Source organism: Hydractinia symbiolongicarpus, chromosome 15 (genome assembly GCF_029227915.1).
Source record: "Hydractinia symbiolongicarpus strain clone_291-10 chromosome 15, HSymV2.1, whole genome shotgun sequence".
Classification (NCBI taxonomy): Eukaryota; Metazoa; Cnidaria; class Hydrozoa; order Anthoathecata; family Hydractiniidae; genus Hydractinia; species Hydractinia symbiolongicarpus.
The window spans coordinates 8,493,225-8,514,526 of record NC_079889.1 but is presented as its reverse complement, the minus strand read 5'-3'; the positions used below and the strand labels follow the sequence as shown (position 1 = coordinate 8,514,526).

General features: G+C 33.0%; 3 protein-coding genes across 3 annotated transcripts in view; 1 reads left to right on the top strand and 2 right to left on the bottom strand.

Moving 5' to 3' along the window:
• Positions 1-1,297: 1,297 nt before the first annotated feature.
• Positions 1,298-8,912, bottom strand: LOC130628699 (uncharacterized). Its single transcript, XM_057441681.1, has 9 exons — positions 8,790-8,912; positions 8,426-8,521; positions 7,878-7,920; positions 7,499-7,616; positions 7,420-7,429; positions 7,241-7,267; positions 6,841-6,879; positions 5,681-6,557; positions 1,298-5,279 (listed from the first exon to the last, which is right to left on the bottom strand). Exons 1-9 carry the CDS (start codon positions 8,910-8,912, stop codon positions 2,986-2,988), a joined length of 3,627 nt encoding a protein of 1,208 aa, XP_057297664.1. The 3' UTR covers positions 1,298-2,985.
• A 3,083-nt stretch (positions 8,913-11,995) lies between these two features.
• LOC130629157 (uncharacterized) lies at positions 11,996-13,373 on the top strand. The gene is made up of 2 exons (XM_057442276.1): positions 11,996-12,390; positions 12,807-13,373. The coding sequence occupies exons 1-2, from the start codon at positions 12,231-12,233 to the stop codon at positions 13,127-13,129; spliced, it is 483 nt and encodes a 160-aa protein (XP_057298259.1). The 5' UTR covers positions 11,996-12,230; the 3' UTR covers positions 13,130-13,373.
• Positions 13,374-14,246: 873 nt separating this feature from the next.
• LOC130629156 (phosphatidate cytidylyltransferase 2-like) overlaps positions 14,247-21,302 on the bottom strand; it is a 48,754-nt gene continuing 41,698 nt past the window's right edge. Inside the window, exons 9-17 of the mRNA XM_057442275.1 lie at positions 20,815-20,897; positions 20,405-20,460; positions 19,827-19,858; positions 19,199-19,267; positions 18,624-18,671; positions 18,148-18,300; positions 16,620-16,766; positions 16,147-16,250; positions 14,247-15,537 (exon numbers count right to left, since the gene is read on the bottom strand). Of these exons, the coding sequence (XP_057298258.1) occupies positions 15,426-15,537; positions 16,147-16,250; positions 16,620-16,766; positions 18,148-18,300; positions 18,624-18,671; positions 19,199-19,267; positions 19,827-19,858; positions 20,405-20,460; positions 20,815-20,897 (804 nt within the window). The 3' untranslated portion in view covers positions 14,247-15,425. The remainder of the gene's footprint in view (positions 15,538-16,146; positions 16,251-16,619; positions 16,767-18,147; positions 18,301-18,623; positions 18,672-19,198; positions 19,268-19,826; positions 19,859-20,404; positions 20,461-20,814; positions 20,898-21,302) is intronic.

Sequence of the window (21,302 nt, the reverse complement as noted above, 5' to 3'; positions counted from 1 at the left end):
GTAGAAGACATATCATCCAGCCCCATGTAGTTGAGGTGGGTTAAAGAGAGCAGGCTACAATTGACGTAAAGAAACCATGTACCATGTATATTTCCTCTAGAGTTGTAAAAAATTAACAAGTTTTCGTCAATAAGAACACCTATAATGTTTAGAGAACTTTTCCTTTTTATGCTGATCTTATCATAATGGCAAGTCGTCTGCTTTAGAATTCTTACAGAATAGCGTATATTTTGTTTGATTTAGATTTAGGGATAGTTTGTGGGCTCTAAACCATTCATTAATACTATCCAGGTCTTTGTTTACCGTAGTAAAGAGTGTTTTGATATTTTTGTGAGCGTAGGACAGGTTAGTATCATCAGCAAAAAGAACAAAATTAAAAATAGGAGTAGTCCAAGTATAGACTCCTTTGGAACTCCACATTTGACATTTTTGAGTTTAGTTGTATGATTCCCGTGAAGAATACATTGTTTTCTGAGTCTTTGAACCAAAGTAAGTTTAACTTTTCTACGCCGTAATGTTGCAACTTTAATAGGGGGAGTTTATGGTTCACAAGTATAAATATTTTTTTATCAAAACTTTTAGAAATCCTATTGGCCAGTTCTCTTACCGCATGAATGACTCTTTTGAAATTATTACCGGCAAAAAAAGTTACGAAATGTAAAAATGTTTTGGAATACCCAGGATATAAATAGGTCAAATTTTATCCACGCATAAAAAAGTATCAAATATTGCCATTAAAAGTGTGCTTCTGGGAATTTTTCATCCGCAAGAATGAATAGGCGCAAAATGTACTACTGTAAATTAATTAATTAATGTAATTAATTAATTAATTAATGTAAAAAAAATGTACTACGTCACAACGACATTCGTGACCTCACATCAAAGTTACTCAAAGATGTTTGTCATGACGTACAGTTAGAACCGAATTTGCTACCGCTGACTGGATAAACGGCCAACAGGCATTTTTTGACGTAAGGGTTTTTGACCCCCCTGCCTCGAGGTACAACAACCAAACTTTACAGCAATCTTTCATTTCAAACGAGAACGAGAAGAAAAGAAATTACAATCGTAGAATTTTGAATGTTGATAATGGCAGTTTCACGCCGCTTATATTCTCAATTCACGGAAGCATGGGTCGCGAATGCATCACTTTTTACAGTCGGCTTTCGGAAATGATAGCGGATAAAAAGAACATACCCATTTCAACTGCAGTCACACATATACGCACAAAACTTTGTTTTGCTCTGTTGAGATCTGGTTTAATATGTTTAAGAGGTTCGAGAAGTTTATATAAAAAGTTCGATGTAGGAGATGATATTGTGGTTGATCATGAAATTTCAAAGTTGAACTGTTAAATCGTTAGCTAGGAATATGTTGTGTTATGTAGTAAATTAGTCCCTTGTAATCATATAATGTTCTAGTTATTGTTGTAAAATTGAAAATAAAAAAAATATTATGATAAAAAAAAAAAAAAAAAATGTACTACTGTTTGGTCCGAAAAAGTTAGTATTTTTAAGTATTATAACTTTTGCGAATGGGGTCTAAAATCGCAACAATAAGTTCCGAAAAAATGTGTTTCTTAAGTTGCTGATGAGATATCAGGCGATATTTGAAAAACCGATTCGAGTGGTATACATGCAGATATTAGAGATCATTTTTCCTCGCTACTGCTGCAACAAAAAATTCTTCCAAATATAATGGACTGATGATTGTGATAGCGCATGCTTTGTAGCTGGCCATCGTGTAAAATATTGCCATCAGTTCTTTAACTAATTAACGTTATCGTGCCAGATGGGACCTGTTATACTGGCGACAATGAGAGAATGCAATAAGAACCCATTAATATTGATTGTATATAATTCCCGACCACTATATTTCGTTCGTTTATGAATTACTGTCTTAACAAACTAAATGAATTTGAAGTTAGTGTTTTCTAAGTGTTCCTTTGACACAAGGTTACATCTTAAATAGCACTGTGCTGCAAAAAAAGACTTTATTTGAAAACTGTTCTGAGAATTGATGGTAATAACCAAATCAAAAATTAAGGAAAACAGCATTAGGATTAAGAGCTATTTAACAATAAAAAAGGCAAAATAAGACCAACAACATAATTAAAACAGACAAAATTAATTTTTATCTCTGAATAAAAAATCTAGTCACATTAAAACTTCCAAGATTTCAAGCGACATTGCAAGAATTCTAGAAAAAAACAGGTAAAAATCAACTTGCAGACATTATTAAATGTTTTTTTGTATCGTGTGTTAAATTTGGCGTCGTCGAATTAATAATTGTCCATTTCTTTTACATTTAGCATGTATGTAACATTTTGAATATCAGGTAATTTTGAAGAAATCTTCAATTGGAAAAATTTCCAGCATTTTCTAATCACTTTAAATATTTAACAACAAATTCCAATACTACATTAAGACATGAAAACATAATATAACATACTATAAAACTTATATAAAGTTCTGTTTCTCTTTAAAAGAAGGTTGAAATGCAGAGTTTAGCTTAAATAGGAGTTTGTAGGACAAACAAGGTACATGTGCTTCGACAAAACGCCATCAGTTGGCACCTGTTTTGCATTTTAAGAAAACTGTGAGTGATATGTGTTGCTTAATTTAAAGCAGGTCGTCAAGTTTTGTCTATATATATTTTCATTCAATATCTTTAATGGTGCTGTAACATCTTAAAATTGTCAAGTCCTGAACTTCTGCAAAGAAAGGCCAGTTTTTTGGAAATTTTTTTATTCTTTTTTCATCCAATCTAAACTCATAAAAACCTTCTCCAAAGCATAAATCATGCACAGGTATTCATAACAGACGCGTTTTTTTTAACTGTGTTCTTTGTTTTTATTCCCTTTTTTCTTTGTGTTGATAAAGCTTGTTTGTATTTTTTATTTACTTGATAAATGATTACAGAGGATAAGCACGAGGTCAAAGTTTAACCTACACAGATTTAAAAAATGCTGCTAGTTTTTATTTATCACAGACAAACCACCACGTTATAATTTTTAAGTTTGTTATATTTTGTAAGTTTTGTTTGCTGCTTGATGTCTTGACAATTTTTCATCACTTCCTTAAACTTTTTTGTGTTACCAGACTGGTGAAGTTGCCTCGCTTCTTCTTGACATTCCTTTAACTGGTTGATAACATCAATGTATTCCTCAAGAAACTCGCCTGCGTCAACTAGTCGTTCGTCATAACGAAGTTCTTGAAGAAGTTGTAAGGCCATATCTAGCTCGTTAAGATGAAAGTATGAGAATACTTTTAACAAACTGATAAGGTATTCTATCTTGTGCTTTCTGAAACAATTGGGATAATCCTTCTCTATTATACTTTGAGGTACTGGCAGATCACACTTTATTATTGCGTCCTTATACCTTTCGGTCAGTATATCAATTCTTGCTAAATAAAATTTCGCAAGATTTACGGACTTATAATCAAAACTTGCATCTAGTAGATCTAAACATATCTTGCGTGTCTCTTCGAATTCATTTCGTGCAAAATAGCAGCTGCATTTGGTTACCTTTAATGCAATTGTGATCTCTTGGTTTCCTGAAATGTCATATTTTTTAAACAAGTCATCAAGTTCGTTTAATATAGAAATACAATCGTCCAATTTTTCCATAATACAGAATGTATCACATTTTCTCATCAAAAGTTTTATCCTTTCCTCGACTTTTTCATCACCTTTCTTCAAGCATAACTGAATAGCTTTGTCTATTAGCTGTAATGCATGTTTAAAATCAGAAAAATTCACCAGAACCTGTGCATGTAGCTCCATTAATTCCAGACATACGTCCGTTTCATCATCAACATTCAAGAAATCTTTGATTTCATTATACTGTCTTCTTGCTTCTGTTTTACTACGATAATCGCATTTGAATTGAATGCATCTTATCTGAAATAATAAAAACTGTAGAGAATTTTTTTCCAGTTTAGATTGTGCCGATACGTTATCTAAAAATTCCAATGCTTCATTTACAAGACCATAATCAATCATGTAAGATGCAAAATTAAATGCACAGTTTAAATCGGTAGCGAGATTTTCATAGTTTGTTGTCAAATATAAAAATTTAATATATTGTATTATAGCTTGGTCACCTCTTTGCACAGCTACTGTCTGAAATCTCACATCAAAAAATGTTATCAATACTTTTCTTATATACAATAGATATTTAATATGCAAGAACCAAATGTTTTCATCATCAATGTCAAATTTAGTTGTTTTTCCAGCGCAAGCCGCTTGTAAGATACCAACCAAGACATTAAGAGAGTTTGAAGCGGTTCCTGTAAGTTCTTCGAATTCTGTCAATATTCTCTGAATGAGTTTATGAATGGTAACAACTTGTCCTGCCTTGATTTTTGTTTCCTTCTTTGAAATGAGGGAATATTCACACAGGATATCAATTACACTATTTAACATTACCTTATCTGGTATTTTATCATACAATAAAAATGTGTTCATGTTTATAAAGGTGTTATCCATATATGCCATCATGTTCAATACGTCGATAGCAACCTTGTGTTCATGTGACTTCAACTTTTCTATGGCCATCCTCCAAACCGTTAAAAGAGTTTTGTTATCATGGTTTCTTTCATAAAACAGTTGACTCTTTCCTTGACGAAATGCTTCAAGGTACTCTTCTATATTCATGGAATGTCTTTTTATATAACTTAAAGACAGCTGCATGGCTAATGGAAAATATTCTAATTCCTTCGCAAGTTTCTTCGCACTGTTTTCATCTGGTACTAATTCTTTAAAAAAGTTGTATGCTTCAATTTCGGTAAAAATAGTTATTTCAAATTGTTCCAAACACAAATTCTGCCACTGGGTATGTTGGGAAGTTACTATAACACAATACTTTACGTCCAAGGTTAGATTTCTTAAAAGTGGATCAATTGAAGTAAAATTTTCAGCATTATCCAAAACAAACAAACATTTACAACTTCCAATTTTGGCAGACAATTTTAGAACCATAGCTTCTATGGATTGGTAATATGATTTAACATCAAAATATTCACACATGCTTTGCAGAGAACTTTGTAAATTATCTGCTTGTATCCAGAAGATATACTGGTAATGTTTACGGTTTAAACGGGCATAACGGGCAGCAAGCTCCGTCTTTCCTACACCACCCAAGCCTGTCAAACATACCGCATTAAAGGGATGGCTTTTTTCCTGTTTATGCAAATTGGAGTAAATATTTTCTAAGATTTCTTCTCGTCCAGTGAAGTTTGATACGTTAAGAGGCACATTCCACAGATGCTCGCGGTCTTAAATAAAATACAAAATTAGTTGGGATGGCTTATGTAGCATACTTGTGTACAACGAAAATAATATTTCTATGAAATAATTTTGTAGGAACATCTGATGCATTTACTATTGTTTGAATAATGCCCCTTCCTTTACCCATTACTGTTGCACACGCTGCATTGCAAACATATTTACATACAACTTAAACAACCTTACAAAAAACATGGAAACTTGGCGATATTATGCATCTCTTTTTGTCTGTATTGAAACGTATTTACATAAAATTTAGTAGTAATTGTTTGAATTGGTTTAATTATTAAATGTTAATTTAATTTTTTTTCATCCAATTTAAATGCATTATGTTAATATACACGAAATACACAGAAAAGTAAGTAAGTATTAATAAAAGTTGAGTTTTTACCTTGAACAACTAATTTCTCCTTCATAGCAATTTGCAAATGCTGAATATCTTCCTCACAATTGTCTACCCTTGTTTCCACTCTTTCCAGTCTGGTAAGGTATTGCTGTAACTCCTTTTGTAAATTTGTTAACTCCCTTTTCCACTGTTCAATTATGTTATCATTATCTGTAACTCTGATGGAAAGAGAATCAATGTGAGAATGAAGGGAACCACATACTTTCCTGAGCTCACAACATTTAGTGGATAAATCTGTATTATTACCCTCGATGTCACTCATCCTCTTTTTTAAGTTATCATTATCAAGTCTTACTCTCTCAACCAGTGATTCTAACACTGATGTTCTACCGGCATCCAGCGAGGTGGTCGATAATACATTAGCGTCACCATTGTATCCAAGACTTTTTGCAATATCTATTCCCTCTTTCCATTTTGATTCATATAAGAGTAAATCGATATTCTCTGGATCCACATGGCAATGCCAATTTCGCCAACTTAAAACACGAATTAACTTTGCAGCTAATGTCAGATCTGTAGATGGTGGATTGTTATCAGTCCAGCCATTAACAGGAGGGTCTATTTTAGGACAATTTTTTATTAACACACCAAGTAATGTGATATCAAACTTAGATGAATATGTTTCATTCAATCCTGGTGGAAAAATTAAATCATACTGATCCTGCTTTAGCACACCGTTTTGTAATAATTGTCTCAGTTTATTTCCATACTTGTGATGTAACTCATTGTATAATTTTTTTGAGTCAGTTGAGAAATTTTTATGAAATGTTTGTAACAAGGTGTCTTTTAATACTTCATGGTGCAATAAGCCAAGTCGAAACCATTTTTCATATTTTAATATGATACTTTGTAATGTAGCCATCTGAAAATATAACATGTAGAATATTAAATAAATACATTATCAAACAGCTGGTTTAAAATTATATGACCCTTACAAAATATTATTTAATTTTATGGATAACAGAACCCGAGTGATATGTATTGGAAACTGCATTAAGAAATTGATCTATTGATTGATCTATTTAATAATAGTGACAGCTGAAACAAATAAAAGTAAGTAAGTAACGGAAAGTTTTAACGTATTTTTGGATTCCATCCTGACGGCTGGCTCTTCCTCTCCTCCGACTGTAACTATGTTACATTACCGCTAGAGGTACGTAGGTAGCATTAAAGGGATGAGAACACTACATTTAAAGTGCTCCGGAATTGAAACTCGAACATGAAACCTTATAAGTACAAGCCGAATGCGCTACCACTACACCATCTCCGCTTAAAAACAACTTTTTTAGTCTAAATATCTCCTAAGGAATAAAGTTTTGCAGGAAGACGATATACGACATTGTTATACACTTAACAAAATTATATTCAATACAACCACAATAACATCATACAAAAATTTTGTATTTATTGACAATGTTTATTTAGGTAAGTATTTTATCATTTTATCACAGAAGGCAACAAAGTAGCGAGACAACAAACACAATGTTTTATCAACATTTTGTTAAAGAAGAAAGAAAAAAACCAGTCCTTCTAAACTGCACTAACAATATAGGCTTGTAAAGTGACTGGAAACTGAAAAAATAAATATACTTAAGGAGTGTTATTAGAAAAAATGTTGGTTTAGAAAAAATATAACAGGCATTTAGAAAGCTTTAGAAGAATGTCGCAAGTTAATATTAAATGTGAAAAGCGAACACGAATTCTTTTTTAGCTTACAAGCATACAAATTTTATCCTTGAAAAAGTTATGAAAATTATAAATAACATGTATAGTTTTATAAAATGAAGATAAATTGTTAATAACCTCGATTTAAGTTCTTGTATTGCTAATTCAAATAAAATTTCGCAAAGCATGTATAATTGATTTGAATTAATAATTAAATTTCCGCCCTCGCTGCATTGGGCGGAATCTTCCACAACAACTGAGAAGATAAAGATACATTTAAGCTCTCTTGCAAAACCGAGTTAAGTCACCAGTATTCAAAGATTTGAATTCACAACAACTGTGTTAGCTGTATTTATTGCTAAAAACAAAAGTGCATCTTATCTCGTGTGAAATAGACATTGAAATAGACAGTAGTTTCAAATGAAATATTGGACACCAATTAGTTTACATTTTTAATTTTATCTAAAAAGAAGAAAAATGTATATTAAAAGATGGTGTTATACAAAGACATTGTTACATGATGTTACATGTTGTAAACCTGGCTTAGTTTTTAATGTTAACTATGAGAAAAACTTCAAACATGATCTGCAGAATTTATTAATTGAGGATTTTTTTCTTATTATTTTTCCTGGATTTTTTGGTGAATCTATGATATTGCTCAAAAACAGATTTTGCGAACACAGTTAACATTCACGTAACCAGGTGCACAGACAAACTATAAAATTTTGCATTTAACCTTCGTTAGAAAATACATAACTAGGAAATGAAGTACTAAGGCGTTAGACGTTAGATTAAAGCAATATTATTAACCCTAGTTAAACCAGGGGGGATGGGAGGGATAACGTGGCATAATTTCGTTCATAACAGCCCTTTTAAGTCTCGGGTTTTTTTTATAAATCTTTTTTGCTTGACTGCATGGTTATGATACTTCTTGAGTTTTAATTTTTATCTATAATACGCTTTCAAATTTTTAGGTCCCATATCTGTCATATCCGGGGATATTGGCTATTACTCAAAACTATCCCTAATTTTTATTGCTGCCATTCTGTGTCTTTCTTGACGTACTCTTTGTTGGCTGGATCTCTGTGAAATTATCTTTCTTCCATCCAAAACTGTAAAAAGTAACTTCTCTTCAATTAATATTAAGTTAATGAATTGTGGCTAAAATACTTCAAATGCCACTAAAGTATCAAAATTATACTCAATTTGAGATAATATTGCCAAAAAAATATGCATTTTCGTAAACTGGCATGCAAGAAAATTATTGCTGAAAATTAGCTTTTCAGACGTAATTTTTATTTTTCGTGTGACAGGCATTATTCGTACCAATTTTTACAACTACAACCCAACTATAGCAAAGTTATGAAATGAGGAGGTTTTGCACCCTCTTGTCCCCCCACCCGGGCAAACTACACTCGTTCCCTTATACCCCAGAATGATTAGGGTTGAGTGTAGGAGATAAGTATTCAAAAGCAATATCACGTGTAGCAACGTTAAACGACAACGCTAAAAGATCTCGTATCGCCTCATGCTTAACACTGCAGACGTTCATCTCCATTTAAGCGTCCTCTTCCATGTTGTCGAGCAACTTTTGGTGAGCTTTCAATCCTTTGAGCAAGTTCAGCCCTCCTTTAGGAACCAACAACATCAAAATCAATTTGTAATGGGTGAAGAGGGTTTGCATTAGAAAAAACACTTTTCAGAAATTTTATGAGCATAGCTATGCCTTAGAAAAATCCTTAGTTGTCCGCTGAAAATGTAAAAAATCTAGAAACATTCCAGACAGTGAGGCAGGAAATTAGGAATTCTACCAATCGCTAACACCTTTTAATTTGTTAAAAATGAAGCCTGCTTAGGAAGCACTCTAAGACCAAACCTGATCCCAGCCCTTACTATCAATTCCAGGTGCAGTTCTTGGAAATGTGCGCTGGAGACTCAGAGCTGATTTTTCATGTATGAATGCTGGCTCTTGAAATTAAAAAATTCTGGTTGTTCCCAGCTCATTATAAGGCTGTGGAAGCGGATGCAAACCAAATAAACTTTACGGAAGGTTGTATACAAAACCTTTGATATATACTATGATGTTCATGGAATACAACTTTTTATGTCTACCTTAATTAACATGTAAAAATAGAAAATGGCTTAGCTGGTCGATTATATGTGTACTGTTTTGGTTTAAACTTTGGTTAAAACTTCTTTTTCTGCTCAAAAAAAGGAAAAGAGATGTAACATAAATTATGTTTTTTCCGATATTTGTAACAAGCAGCCTTCTTCGTTTCGTTCGTCCATCTGAACTTGAAAAACATTTTTTTCGTTTATTTTGATCGTCAGGTCAAACTTGAAACTTTTAGCAAAAAACATTTTGTTTTGATCACGTGATTTGGTTTATTTAGTTGATTTAATTTATTTGATTACGTGATTTAAAAAACGTACACAAACAAAACTCATGGTCTTTGCTGACAAGGAAGACATAGTATTTAACCCGAACCTACCCGAAGATAGGGTCGCTCGCTTAAAAGTACACCTCTTTCACTAAATACCTTTTCTATTTACATACAAGCCTACTCGTGTATAAGTCCATCAAGAAAAGACAGAAGACGAAAATAAAAACAATCATTGTGCCGAATCTATAATCCCTTACAAAAACATTGAGACAGAAGGACTTTTTTAGCCATTTTACAAAGTGGGCAAATAAAATGAACTCGCATATTCGAAAGTGCTACTTCTTCAGAAGCGTAGCTAGGTAAATAATGGGTATGTGTGTCAGGGATCACAAAGACTTTGAAGTTTTTGGAAAAATGACCACGCTGATGCCAGCAAAAACTGCAACATTTTGAGAATTGGAATCCTACCAAATAACCTATAGTCCGCTGTAAGCATTGACAAACAAACTTCACCAAGTTTAAAGTGCGTGTACCTATAGAAATCGCCAATATAACTTGTTGTGGGGACGAACTTCAAAAGTTACCAACTTGTCTTAATATAATTTTTTACGGAGATTGTAGTTATTTTCACATTAATTATATATCATTGTTTTGGACGATAGCTTGGCATCATATAGATAGCACACGTAAGGTATTTAAATTCAACTATTAGTGTGGAGAGACAAGAAAACCGTCAGCGAAAAGTTCATTATCAGAAACCGAAACTGAATAAAACCACCGTTGATTTTGAATATGATTAACTTTGTTCAAATATGGCTTCTCTTCTTTGTTTTTGTTTTCTTTCTGTTTTAATTCATGTAAATTTCAATCACACAAGGTACTTGTTTAGAACTTAGGCGATTTAGCACATTATTTTATGCATTTTTGTCATTAAAACCTGGCAGATAATTAGTAAATGTTTTTTACAGGTTCTGCAACTTCTTCATTGAGTTTTGGAAAAAGTGTCTGACCTTTATGAAAGAAAAATTCATTCATCATCATCCATTTAAAGCAAGTGTCCATGAAACTGCTGTTAACTTTAACGCGTTATGTATTTGATTGAATCCAGTACGAAACGAAACCCAATATCTGCCGCTGAAATTTGATCTTTTAAGAACAGGTCTCATATCCATCGAATCATACCACTGTCTACAGCAACTAAGGGTTTGAGATTTTTAGTCACAACTGATCAGGTTCACCACCATGCAGCAGCATTTCTTTATCTTAATTTTATTGCCTGTAAGGATTAAGAGGACTACTTAGAAACCCCTTTATGAGTTGACAATACGTTTTCCGAGATACACCGTTTTTAAAGGGCTTAGGAGACATTAAATAAATACTGTTCAAGATAAAATTCAGATTTATATACAGTTGTAGGTAAATAATAATACAAGAATTAGTGAAAGAATAAATTGCTACATAGGTAAGCGTGATGGAACCACGTGGAAACTACAGAGGGCTAATGTTGATAGGGCACAACACGAAAGTACTGAAACGTATTATCAAATTGTTAGACGGCAAGTGGATAATGACTGCATGCAATTTGTGTTCATGTGTGGTCGCAGCACCACTGTTGCAATTTCAGACAAATGTAGGAGAAAATAAAAAAAAAATCACTCAAAGTTAAAGACAAAGAATACTGCTTTTGTAGAGCTTGAAAAAGCGTCTTAGAAAACTTGGAATAGACGTTTATTATTAATCTAAATATTAATCTAAAGTAAGTTTCATCACCTATGGGTGAATGTTGAAAAAAACAAACAAAATTTTGATTGTGCAGGACATAAAATCACGCCGAAGGTAAACCGAAGTACCCAAATGGAGTATGGAACCTTTAATGTCTTTTTAACAAACTAAACAGCGTGACGAACTTACGATTTACTTTTGTAACCTTTTTAAAAACTCGGGTGTTATCTGGATATCCCAAATTCCCGTCCTTCTATCTACATGTCTTCTATCGATTTTCAAAATTCAGAATCATTAGGTGCTGACGAAATTCATTACTGTTTATAGGTTTGTAGGTTATTAAATAATGGAGTACAGCAGTCAGTGGTAATCAAATAGTTTAGGTAGATGTTAAATAAATCATATTTCTTCCAGACGCTGTACTAAATGACATCTCTTTGCAGGTTAGGACTTTATGATAGGGTAAGAGGGGTTGATTAAAAAACTCTCATATTTCCAAGTACACTACGGAACAGAAGTGCTAGAGAAATGTTTTTATTCCTAAAATAGGATAGCATTAAATTTTCAAGCAGATTGTGCGCGAAAAGTAAATTGTTTGTTGTTGTTCTCAGCTTGTATTTGTTTAGCTGGTTCAGTTTTAATGTAAACATATCATGTAAACTTTGCAAAGATACACACAACTATGAAAACACTCCAAAACATATTCTTCAACAATAAAACCATGTTCTCAATCTGTATCTTTTTAATTCACTGTGTATACCAACATGATGATGAAGTTGGTAATAACTTGCATTCTGTTAGCTCTTGCTAACAAAGTTTCTGCCAGTTGGGGATGTTTTAAAGTGACAGGTATGATACGATGTGGCAAGGACGAATACCAACAAGCTAGAGTCGAGTTGTTTGATCATGACGGTCTCCTAAAAGGTAAAATCAAGTATTGATATTTCTAGTAGCATGGTTATATGAAAGATCTTGCTTATCGTTACAAACCTCAATGATAGGGTTTATTCTTCGAAAAGTAACGAAGAATGTTATAAATTGACTGTTACTTTTTCATTAGAAGGAAATTTTAAGAAAATAAAATTTGTCTCACTAACATACAAAACGTCAGCGCGAAAAATGATGTCGATACGGGTATAGCTATATTATATCGATCCTGTGTATTATATCGATAATCATTTCACGAACGTTTGGACATCAAAAACTTATTCGTTATAGCCCCAGCCTAAGGAAAGAGTAAGAATTTCTTTTTTTTTTTTTGGCGTGGCGGGAAGGTGTACTGTCAATATGAATATAATCAATTTCAAAGTTTAAACCAATTTTTTCCACTCCTATGTTAGAAGAAAAGATGGTTCCAGAGTTCGGATATGGTAGTGATGGATATGGTCCCAATCGTCTCATCAAGTACGGGGAAGCCCTTATTTCAGAAGGATGCGCAAAAGATTATGGTACAGTTCCTGATCCATATATGAGGTTATCGTACTATAAATGTAAAGGGCAAACTGGAGAATTTAAATTGAAAATAAATAAGAAGAAATGTCGGTATTTTGTTGGATCCAAGCCGAAAAATGACGGTTCTGCATTCGAGAAGACTGTTCACCAGTACCAATGTTATGGTATGGAAGTTGACTTAGAGACGAAATCGTTGAAACAATTGATATAAGGTTGAACGCCATGAAACCTTGTGAAGAAATATAAACAAAAGTAGAATTAAATATCGTGTTCTTTCTTTAAGAGGGCTTTTGCGAAGCGAATTCGCAGTTGAATTGTATCTTAACATGTGCAGTTTGGTTTGTTTTGATTTGGTTCAAAAATTCGTTTGGTCAAAAAGTAGAAACAGTGTTCCAACTTTTCAGCGGAGAAATATTTCGCTGTAAACTTTTACCTATTTAGAACGCAATCTGCAATGCTTAAATAATATTAGCCTTAAAAAACAGTATTATCGCCACTTGTTTTTTTTTGTTTTTTATTTGATGACATTTTGTTTTAAGTTTTTGCTGTTTTTTTTAAGGAGAGAAATATGTGTAAATCGTTCTTCATGCAAGAAAAAAAATATCCAAATTTCGAATTAAGTTTCGCAAACTTCGAGCTTTTTTAATAATAACTAATTATAGCGAAATTGACAAAAACTCGCGGAAATTTATTCCTGCGAATCCGCCATATACAATTCGCTTCGTGAAATTCTTCCTTTTAGGGAATGACCTTTTCGATTTGTCAGTTAGCTCCTACGTAAAGGGCCCTTAATGTTTTTGGGAAACGAAACCTGAAACAATCCTTAAAGCAATGCATACATGGATCCGTATCTATAGTGATTTCTTTGATTAACTTAAGTTACGTCCACCTAAAGCGAAGCAATGCATAATGACGCAATTTTATTTTTTCAATCAATGAATGTGCTTAATTCGGAGCTAATTTGATTTTGTGGGCGCACTTCGTTTCCAGTGAACATTGTGCCGTTTGGATGCACGACCACTGGAAACAGTACGTCGTGCTTTGCGATCGAAGTAGACCTTCGTCTTTAATGAAGATGTTCTTTTTATCGTGTTTTTTTTAAAAGAATAATCCAAAAAAGTATTAAAATGCTGTTAGTCAGGCCATGACGATCTTGAAGTAAGAAAAATGGGTAGGTTTGAAATGAGATTATGAAAAATCAAGTCAACACACCCGCCATGGCGTTATTAGGGCGGGAGTAAGAAGAGGACATGAAAGTAATCGGGACAAAACATCCGCAATAACATTATGGGCGGAAGTTAAAATGTAAAAAATCAAGACAACACGCATAAACAGGTTATTATTGAAATAAAAATGAACTAGAGATAAATAGTTACAAAAAATAAGAATAAAATACATAATAAAAAATCACCAGCGAATTACGCAGAGGTCACACCATAAAAGAGTTCTCACTGTATTCTATATACCACATCAGTACTCTTCTTTTAAACACTTTCCCTAAAGCAATTCTCATAAGACTTAAAAAAAGTAAAAACATCTGAAGACAAACCAAAACATCGATTACACTACAAATAAATAACAATAAAGTATCACATGAAAATCTAAAATATGTTCCGATTGTGAATCAAACTTGACAACTAATACGTTTGCACACGTATATCCATACACAAAAATTTTATACACTTATTTTACATACAATATACATGTAGCACAAGTTTTCGAAGGAACAAATACAGCAGTTCCAACCAACACGCCCTTAAATAGACGCCCCATAGTAACTTACAGGCGTTTAATTTTCTAGGTTGAAAAACCGATGCGTTTGTTTCTTAATAATTATTATTAAATATCTTTAACCAAATGACATAATTTTCTTCTGATATATCTATATTATAATGCCCGTATACGTCTTTCCGTCTTTCCGTCTTTCCGTCCGTCCGTCCGTCCGTCTGCCTGTCTGTCACGCAAAATGGTAGCTTAGCTGCGACGGACGATGGATTTTTCCACGGGCTAACGACTAGTTTTATAGAATAAGAAAAAAAATTCTAAGATCTAACTCTCAATCAAAACTTGTTAAGGTGCACTTTACATAAAGTGGTCCCTGGTCTAGTCTTAAATATGTTAACAAGTTTTTCAAGATAATTTTAATCTGATCTCTTTAACAGGTTTACATTAGATGTTATCCAAATAAGTATAACTTCCATGAAAATTGGTCAAAATGCTGTCAAAATATAGAAATATGACACAGCTGTTTAGGAAGGCATTTGTGACAAATATGAAATAAAAATGAAAAGTGTATTTTTAAAGTTATACTATTTTCTAAAACGGACAATATTGTTCTTCTACACATAGAATGATCTGCATGACACTATTGTTTTCAAACGCTGTAATATTAAAGCCAAACTTTACATAGAAGTGCACAAATAGTTTTCCAATGCGTAAACCAATCAAACACGTCATTGATGGCATTATCAGCCAATCAAATAGACTCTTCAATTATAAGCAACCAATCAGATAAGGCCTTGTGATGATAAGGTGTATTGAAGTTTGTTGTAAAACTGGATTTGATCTTCTTTCTCCATAAACATGACTTGTTGAAGAAGTTTATGAGGATTGTACGCTCTAAAAACAAAAAAGAAGGAAATAACAAAGACTTCTACTAACTGGGATATTGGGCAGAAACGGTAACTGGTTGATTATGTAAAAACCAAATTAGTGCCTCAGTACACAGCTACGGGCCAATCATGCCAAGTGAGGGAAACCAGGTACGTAAAGCCGAAGTATATAAGTTATTGAAAAGCCACATTGATACCAGTGTTTTATACATTGAAGTGGCTGTCCTGTATAAACATTTTGAAATCATAACAAAAATCATAAAAAAAATAACTAAATTGGGCACGTGGCAGAATGGTTACGAAATTTTTTTCGTAAACACAAGATGAGTGGTTTAATCTATAGTGAGCGCATGTTTAGCAGTGTCACAGCTACAGGTCAACCCATGTCATATGAGGAAAAATGGATAGGCAATTCTTATGCGAATTTTAATTGTAAAGTTAGCACGCAGAACCTAATTTAATAACAGTAATTTTTATGTTAATCTGATGTATACATGCTGCACGCAGGAGCTGTTCTAATAGCAGTACTTCGAACACTATAGTGGAAAAAAATAAGAAAATAACTTTACGTTACTCCAACATAAACTGCTGCACTGTGAGAGGGAAACAACCATACCTGATGACGCTAGCAACGTATACGTTGACGAATGTTGCCATCAAATACTGGCAATCAAATCTATCCATGATACCTCCGTGGCCTGGAATGGTGTCCCCAAAATCCTGAGTTAAAACAAATCACCTGTTAGTCAAAGAGAGGGAGGAATGGGGCGAGGTGAGACTTTTTGATCGGAGGAACAAATTTTTACCGATGCCAGAGTGTGAGGTTTTTAGACAAAACGTTTTTAACAGTATGAAATTTCTTTTAGGTGTGTATTATACGGACAAGAATAAATAAATTAATTACATATACTCTTCTTGTAAGTGTGTATTATACAGAGCAGAATAAATAAAATTAATCACATATACTTTTCTTGTAGGTGTGTATTATAAAGACCAGAATAAGTAAAATTAACTGCGCATGCCCAACAAAGATGTGTACAAATTACAGGAAAGATCTCCATAGCTTCAATAACTTAAAAAAAGATTTACCTTGATTTTAAACGCCCTCTTGAATCCACTGGCAAAGAAACCACCAAACGGCGCAATCAGTGAACTGAAGCAGGCCAGTACAATTCCATGCCATATCATTGGATACATCCACACTTCGGAAAAATTTGATGTTAAATGAATACCAAGCTAAGAATCAAAAAAGATTTAATGATAAAAAGGACATCTCTTAAATAGAAACGCCTCGAAACATAATGTATTAAGATAAAATAATAAACGAAAATAAAAAAATCCAAATGTAGACATTACAAATCCGAATGTCAAAAACATTTTGCTGGCTCGTCAAAGGAAGCAATTCGTATACGACAAAAACGAAAAAGACGAATGGAGAATAAAATACGCCTCGTAACACCACTGTTGTGGAATCGATTTTCGCGTATTAAAGAGATTCCCGCCGGTAATTTGCATGTGTTGATTCGTGTTTTTTGTTTTGTTTTCAAAACGCGTCTTCCCAGCAATTTTTGAGAGAAAAAGAGTTTTTACAATGTATACACGTTTCCTTATAAGAATACACAAATACCCAAGGGCGTCTTTAAATGTTTTGGTCCTACTCAACTTAAATGATCTTAATTTGTCTTTTCATTGTTCTCTTCTTTTGCCATGTTTGAAGTTTAAAGAAGTATTAAATTCATACTATTGCAGCCTAAATAGTTCTAACATGTTCTACAGTTTAGGATCTTCAAAGCCACATATATAATTAATTCCATAAAATAACGTGTACATAAAACACAAACTTCCAGTTGAATCTTTTCACATTTCTTTTATGCATGTTCGCAATCTATTCGCTCAGACCTTCGTTTTGTCCTTGTTTTTTTTTAATTTTTTTTCGTAGTTTTGCTTTGTACAATTGCTTTTAGTGGTGCTACATTTTCTTTTCCATGTCGATAAGAATTGTATCGTTTCCTTCGCAATTCATTTTTGTTTATACAATTGTTTAGAATTCTTTTGACAATCAGTTTCCTTTTTCCTTATTCGCAGAAACAGGTTGCAAAATACGATAAAAAAAATTTACAAAGCAAAAAATAAATTCTTGAGGTATAAGTAATTTTTCGAAAAAAAGTAGTTTTTTAGCCATTTCTCACCGAAAGGCTGCGAAAGGTCTAGATGTGTAGGGCGAGTGAGGAACATTCAAAGATCGCTAGTTGCAGTTTCTACGATAAAACAATTAACGCGCAGGCCCGCACAGGTTGGGGAAAACGAGACAATAGGACATGCTGACATCAGCAAGTATTTTCACAGCTTAAATTTCGGACTTAGCCAAAGAACCTACGAGCCAAAGTTCTAAGTCCGTTGTGAATATTGACAAGTGTGTTGAAAGTGCGGGGTAATATAGAAATGCCATAGCTAAAAAATTGGGGTACAACCTTTGAATTTATTTCAAAAAAATTTTAAACACGATTGTGATCAGATTTCGGGGCAAGACACATGCACAATACAGGATGAGATTAAAACTACCATCAAAATATGATAATGAAACAAAAACGCAGCAAGAGAGAAAAATTTAACTTACAATCGATAACACAGATGCAATGCCTTCACTCAACACACCAGGTAGACTACCAAATACATGTTGGATAGTAGGGTTCAAAGTGAATTGATGGGAAAGCTGATAGGTAGGTGAGGCGGTGCACTCCATCGCAAATTTCAGTGATGTACCGTTAAACTAAAACAGGGACATTATCTGAGGTGGAGATATGTACCAAAGGCTTATATTGTTATCAAAGTAGCCTTATAAATGAACAGACAAGAAATAATGAGATATTTACAAATTCATAAAATGCATAAGAATCTAAGTTCTGCTTCGTTCACATTGTCAGGTAAATGACTATATAATATATCTATGGCAGAGATGTTAAAACCTGTGCATGTATAAAACTGTCTTGCCTGGCAAAAAGGTTGCGTTCTTACAGTTATACACCTGCGTAAGAGAGTCACACGGAGCTAATCATTAGTCGTGGAGAGTTGCTTAATCTCTCAGTTACTCACTTGTGGGGGACAGTGAAAGTATTGATGCTGACACATTAACTCACAAACCTAAACAAAAAAAAAGAGAGGATTTCTTTACACCCGTAACCGAGACGTTAGTGATCGCTATATTAAGAAAATAAAGATGGCCACTAAAATCGTAAATTTAGGAATTCTATTAACACTATTTTCTAAACTGAGAGGAAGTGGTACACATGATTAAAATTCCAGGACTATCCCAGGACCATGAAACACGGTAAAATTCCAAGACCATTCCAGGACCATAAAATGTGGCAAAGTTCCAGGAGTATACCAGGATCATAAAATGTGGTAAATTTTCAGGACTACCCAGGACAATAAAATATGAAAAAGCTCCAGGATTATCCCAGGACCATGAAACATGGTAAAGTTCCAGGATTAACATCATGAAATGTGATAAATTTGTAGGATTACGCAGGACCATAAATTATGAAATTCCAGGATTATTTCCAGGACCATGAAACATGGTGGAGTTTCAAGACTATCCCAGGACCATAAATTGTGGTAAATTTTCAGGACTATACAGGATCATGAAACACAAATAATTTCATACTTACTATTTGACCATAAAGGACAGTTGCAAAGAAACCACCCATAAATCCTTCCCATGTTTTCTTAGGTGACAACTAAACAAAACAAAAAGATTTGCGAAACATTGATATATACCAATTATTAAAGCTTTATAATTATATTATTTATTTTATTTTATATTTCGCTTATAAAAAATCATATACAGAAAGTTGAAACTTTAAATTACTACAACAATCAAATATTATTTTATCAGTAAAAAAAGTCGACATAAAAGAATCTTTTTAGCAACTAAATTTACCAACATAATTACTTTTTGGCGACTGATTTTTGGCTATACTTGTTCTGCGTATAAAACATAAATTATGAAAAAAGAATTTATTACAATTTTTTCTTTTTATATAATAATTTTAATTACTAAAAAGATTCGAAGTTCGAATTATTAAGGCATTAGAGTTTCTTAATGCACTAAAAAAAACCAAAAAATCGACGACAAAATGAGCAGGCGGCAGAGTGGATACGTGGTCGGATTTTAGCAAATTTTATTACCGATACAGAAGAAAAAAAATCTGATAGACAGAGAAGCAAGTTGTATTTTGGTTGCACTATGCTTATGCCTGGACACTATCTGAAAAACATGAGCATCAAGTTACTCACCTTGATTAACCTTGTTTTCCCAAAGAAGAAACCTGAAGAAAAACACATCAAAAATATCAAACAAACTTAAATAGGAGGAAGAATTTCGATTGTACACCTTAAATTTTTCCGAAAAAACTCCTTGGAAGTTAAAAATTGATACTACTGATAACAAACGACACTGAATTGTTTTAAAGCATTTTGTTTTTAAAATCTATAAATGGTCTGGTATGAGTTGCCATTTTTAATTTTTATTTTTCTGTATCATAATGATCATACAAAGTCTGTCTGTAAGCCAAAATGGTAGCTGCTAGTAGCCATTCGCGTCGAGTAGATTTTTTGGAGGCCTAACAATAATTGTTTTTCGTTTTTTTATTGTAACCGTTTTATCTTAGTAAGTTTGGCATCTTTTATCCTTTTACAGGTAAAAATATCAGCAACTTATAAATATAAATATAACATCATAATGTATGTAAAATAAATAATGCTATATGTTTCAAAAATTCATAAAAACTTATGGAACTACTTTTTAAGATTTTCAACGAATGTTCAACATCTTTTTTCACCTTAAATTCCCTTAAGTATAAAAGTTAACTTACCAAACACGTACGCAAATATGTCGTTACAGATTACCATAGAAACCGGCAAGAAAAACCTAAGGAAAAATGGTCAAACATATTAAAAGTTGGAAGAAATCCTTTACGAAAGATAAGGATGCATGGATATAATAAAACTAAAGTTAGTCCTTAGATACAACTGGTTATCCCGAATAAAAAATAAATTGGTTAGAGTGGTTAAGGAGTTCACTTTGTAATCACAACATTTAGTGTTTCATCCACAGCGTTAAGTAAGTGCTACAGGTCAACCTATACAACATGATACAAAGCTACAGGTCAACCTATACAACATGAGGGAAATCGGATAGGCATTACCAATGTATATGGACATTGATAGCAGCTTTCCAAACACTGCAAAGCTTTTCTATTTGTAAGTAAAGAAATATCTTTACCAGATCAATCCTGTCAGCATATTTTGAATGATTAAATGTGAAGGTGTCAGCACAATAAGCAAGGTAAGTTGGTACCAGCCAAACTTAAAAGAGAAACAATAAAATAAAAAATACACAAGTCAAATGTACACATGTTGCTGTTGTTAGAAAATGAGTCTTTGAAAATACAAGCTTGCCACCAAAGAATTGCAATGACACTCTCCAACTGCTTAGGACGTTTCCACGACTATTTTTGAAAAAAAAAATATGTAGCAGTTACAGAACTACCTTATTCTTTGAATGCTGGCCACACTGCGTACACGAGCCTACTAATGAAAATCCAGCCTAATGATTTTTTGACTTTGTCACATATTTATGTCCTTAATGCTCTCCTCATTTTAACTCTAAACTTGTAATATCTTGATAAACAAGAAAGCTGCACGTAATGGTGTTCTTATTCATCAAGGAATTAATTAGACAAACAACAACAAAAAAGCAGCTTCATAGGA

What these genes read in the sequence shown, in the direction of transcription:
- LOC130628699 (XM_057441681.1), bottom strand. Translation starts at nt 8,912, where the DNA reads ATGAACGTCTGCAGTGTTAAGCATGAGGCGATACGAGATCTTTTAGCG. An exon ending in AGAGATCCAGCCAACAAAGA is followed by an intron (nt 7,921 to 8,425) that starts GTACGTCAAGAA and finishes TTTTTCTCATAG; the next exon opens with TTAACATTAAAAACTAAGCC. An exon ending in TCACTTTACAAGCCTATATT is followed by an intron (nt 6,880 to 7,240) that starts GTTAGTGCAGTT and finishes CTTTAAATGTAG; the next exon opens with TGTTCTCATCCCTTTAATGC.
- LOC130629157 (XM_057442276.1), top strand. Translation starts at nt 12,231, where the DNA reads ATGATGATGAAGTTGGTAATAACTTGCATTCTGTTAGCTCTTGCTAAC. An exon ending in TCATGACGGTCTCCTAAAAG is followed by an intron (nt 12,391 to 12,806) that starts GTAAAATCAAGT and finishes CTCCTATGTTAG; the next exon opens with AAGAAAAGATGGTTCCAGAG.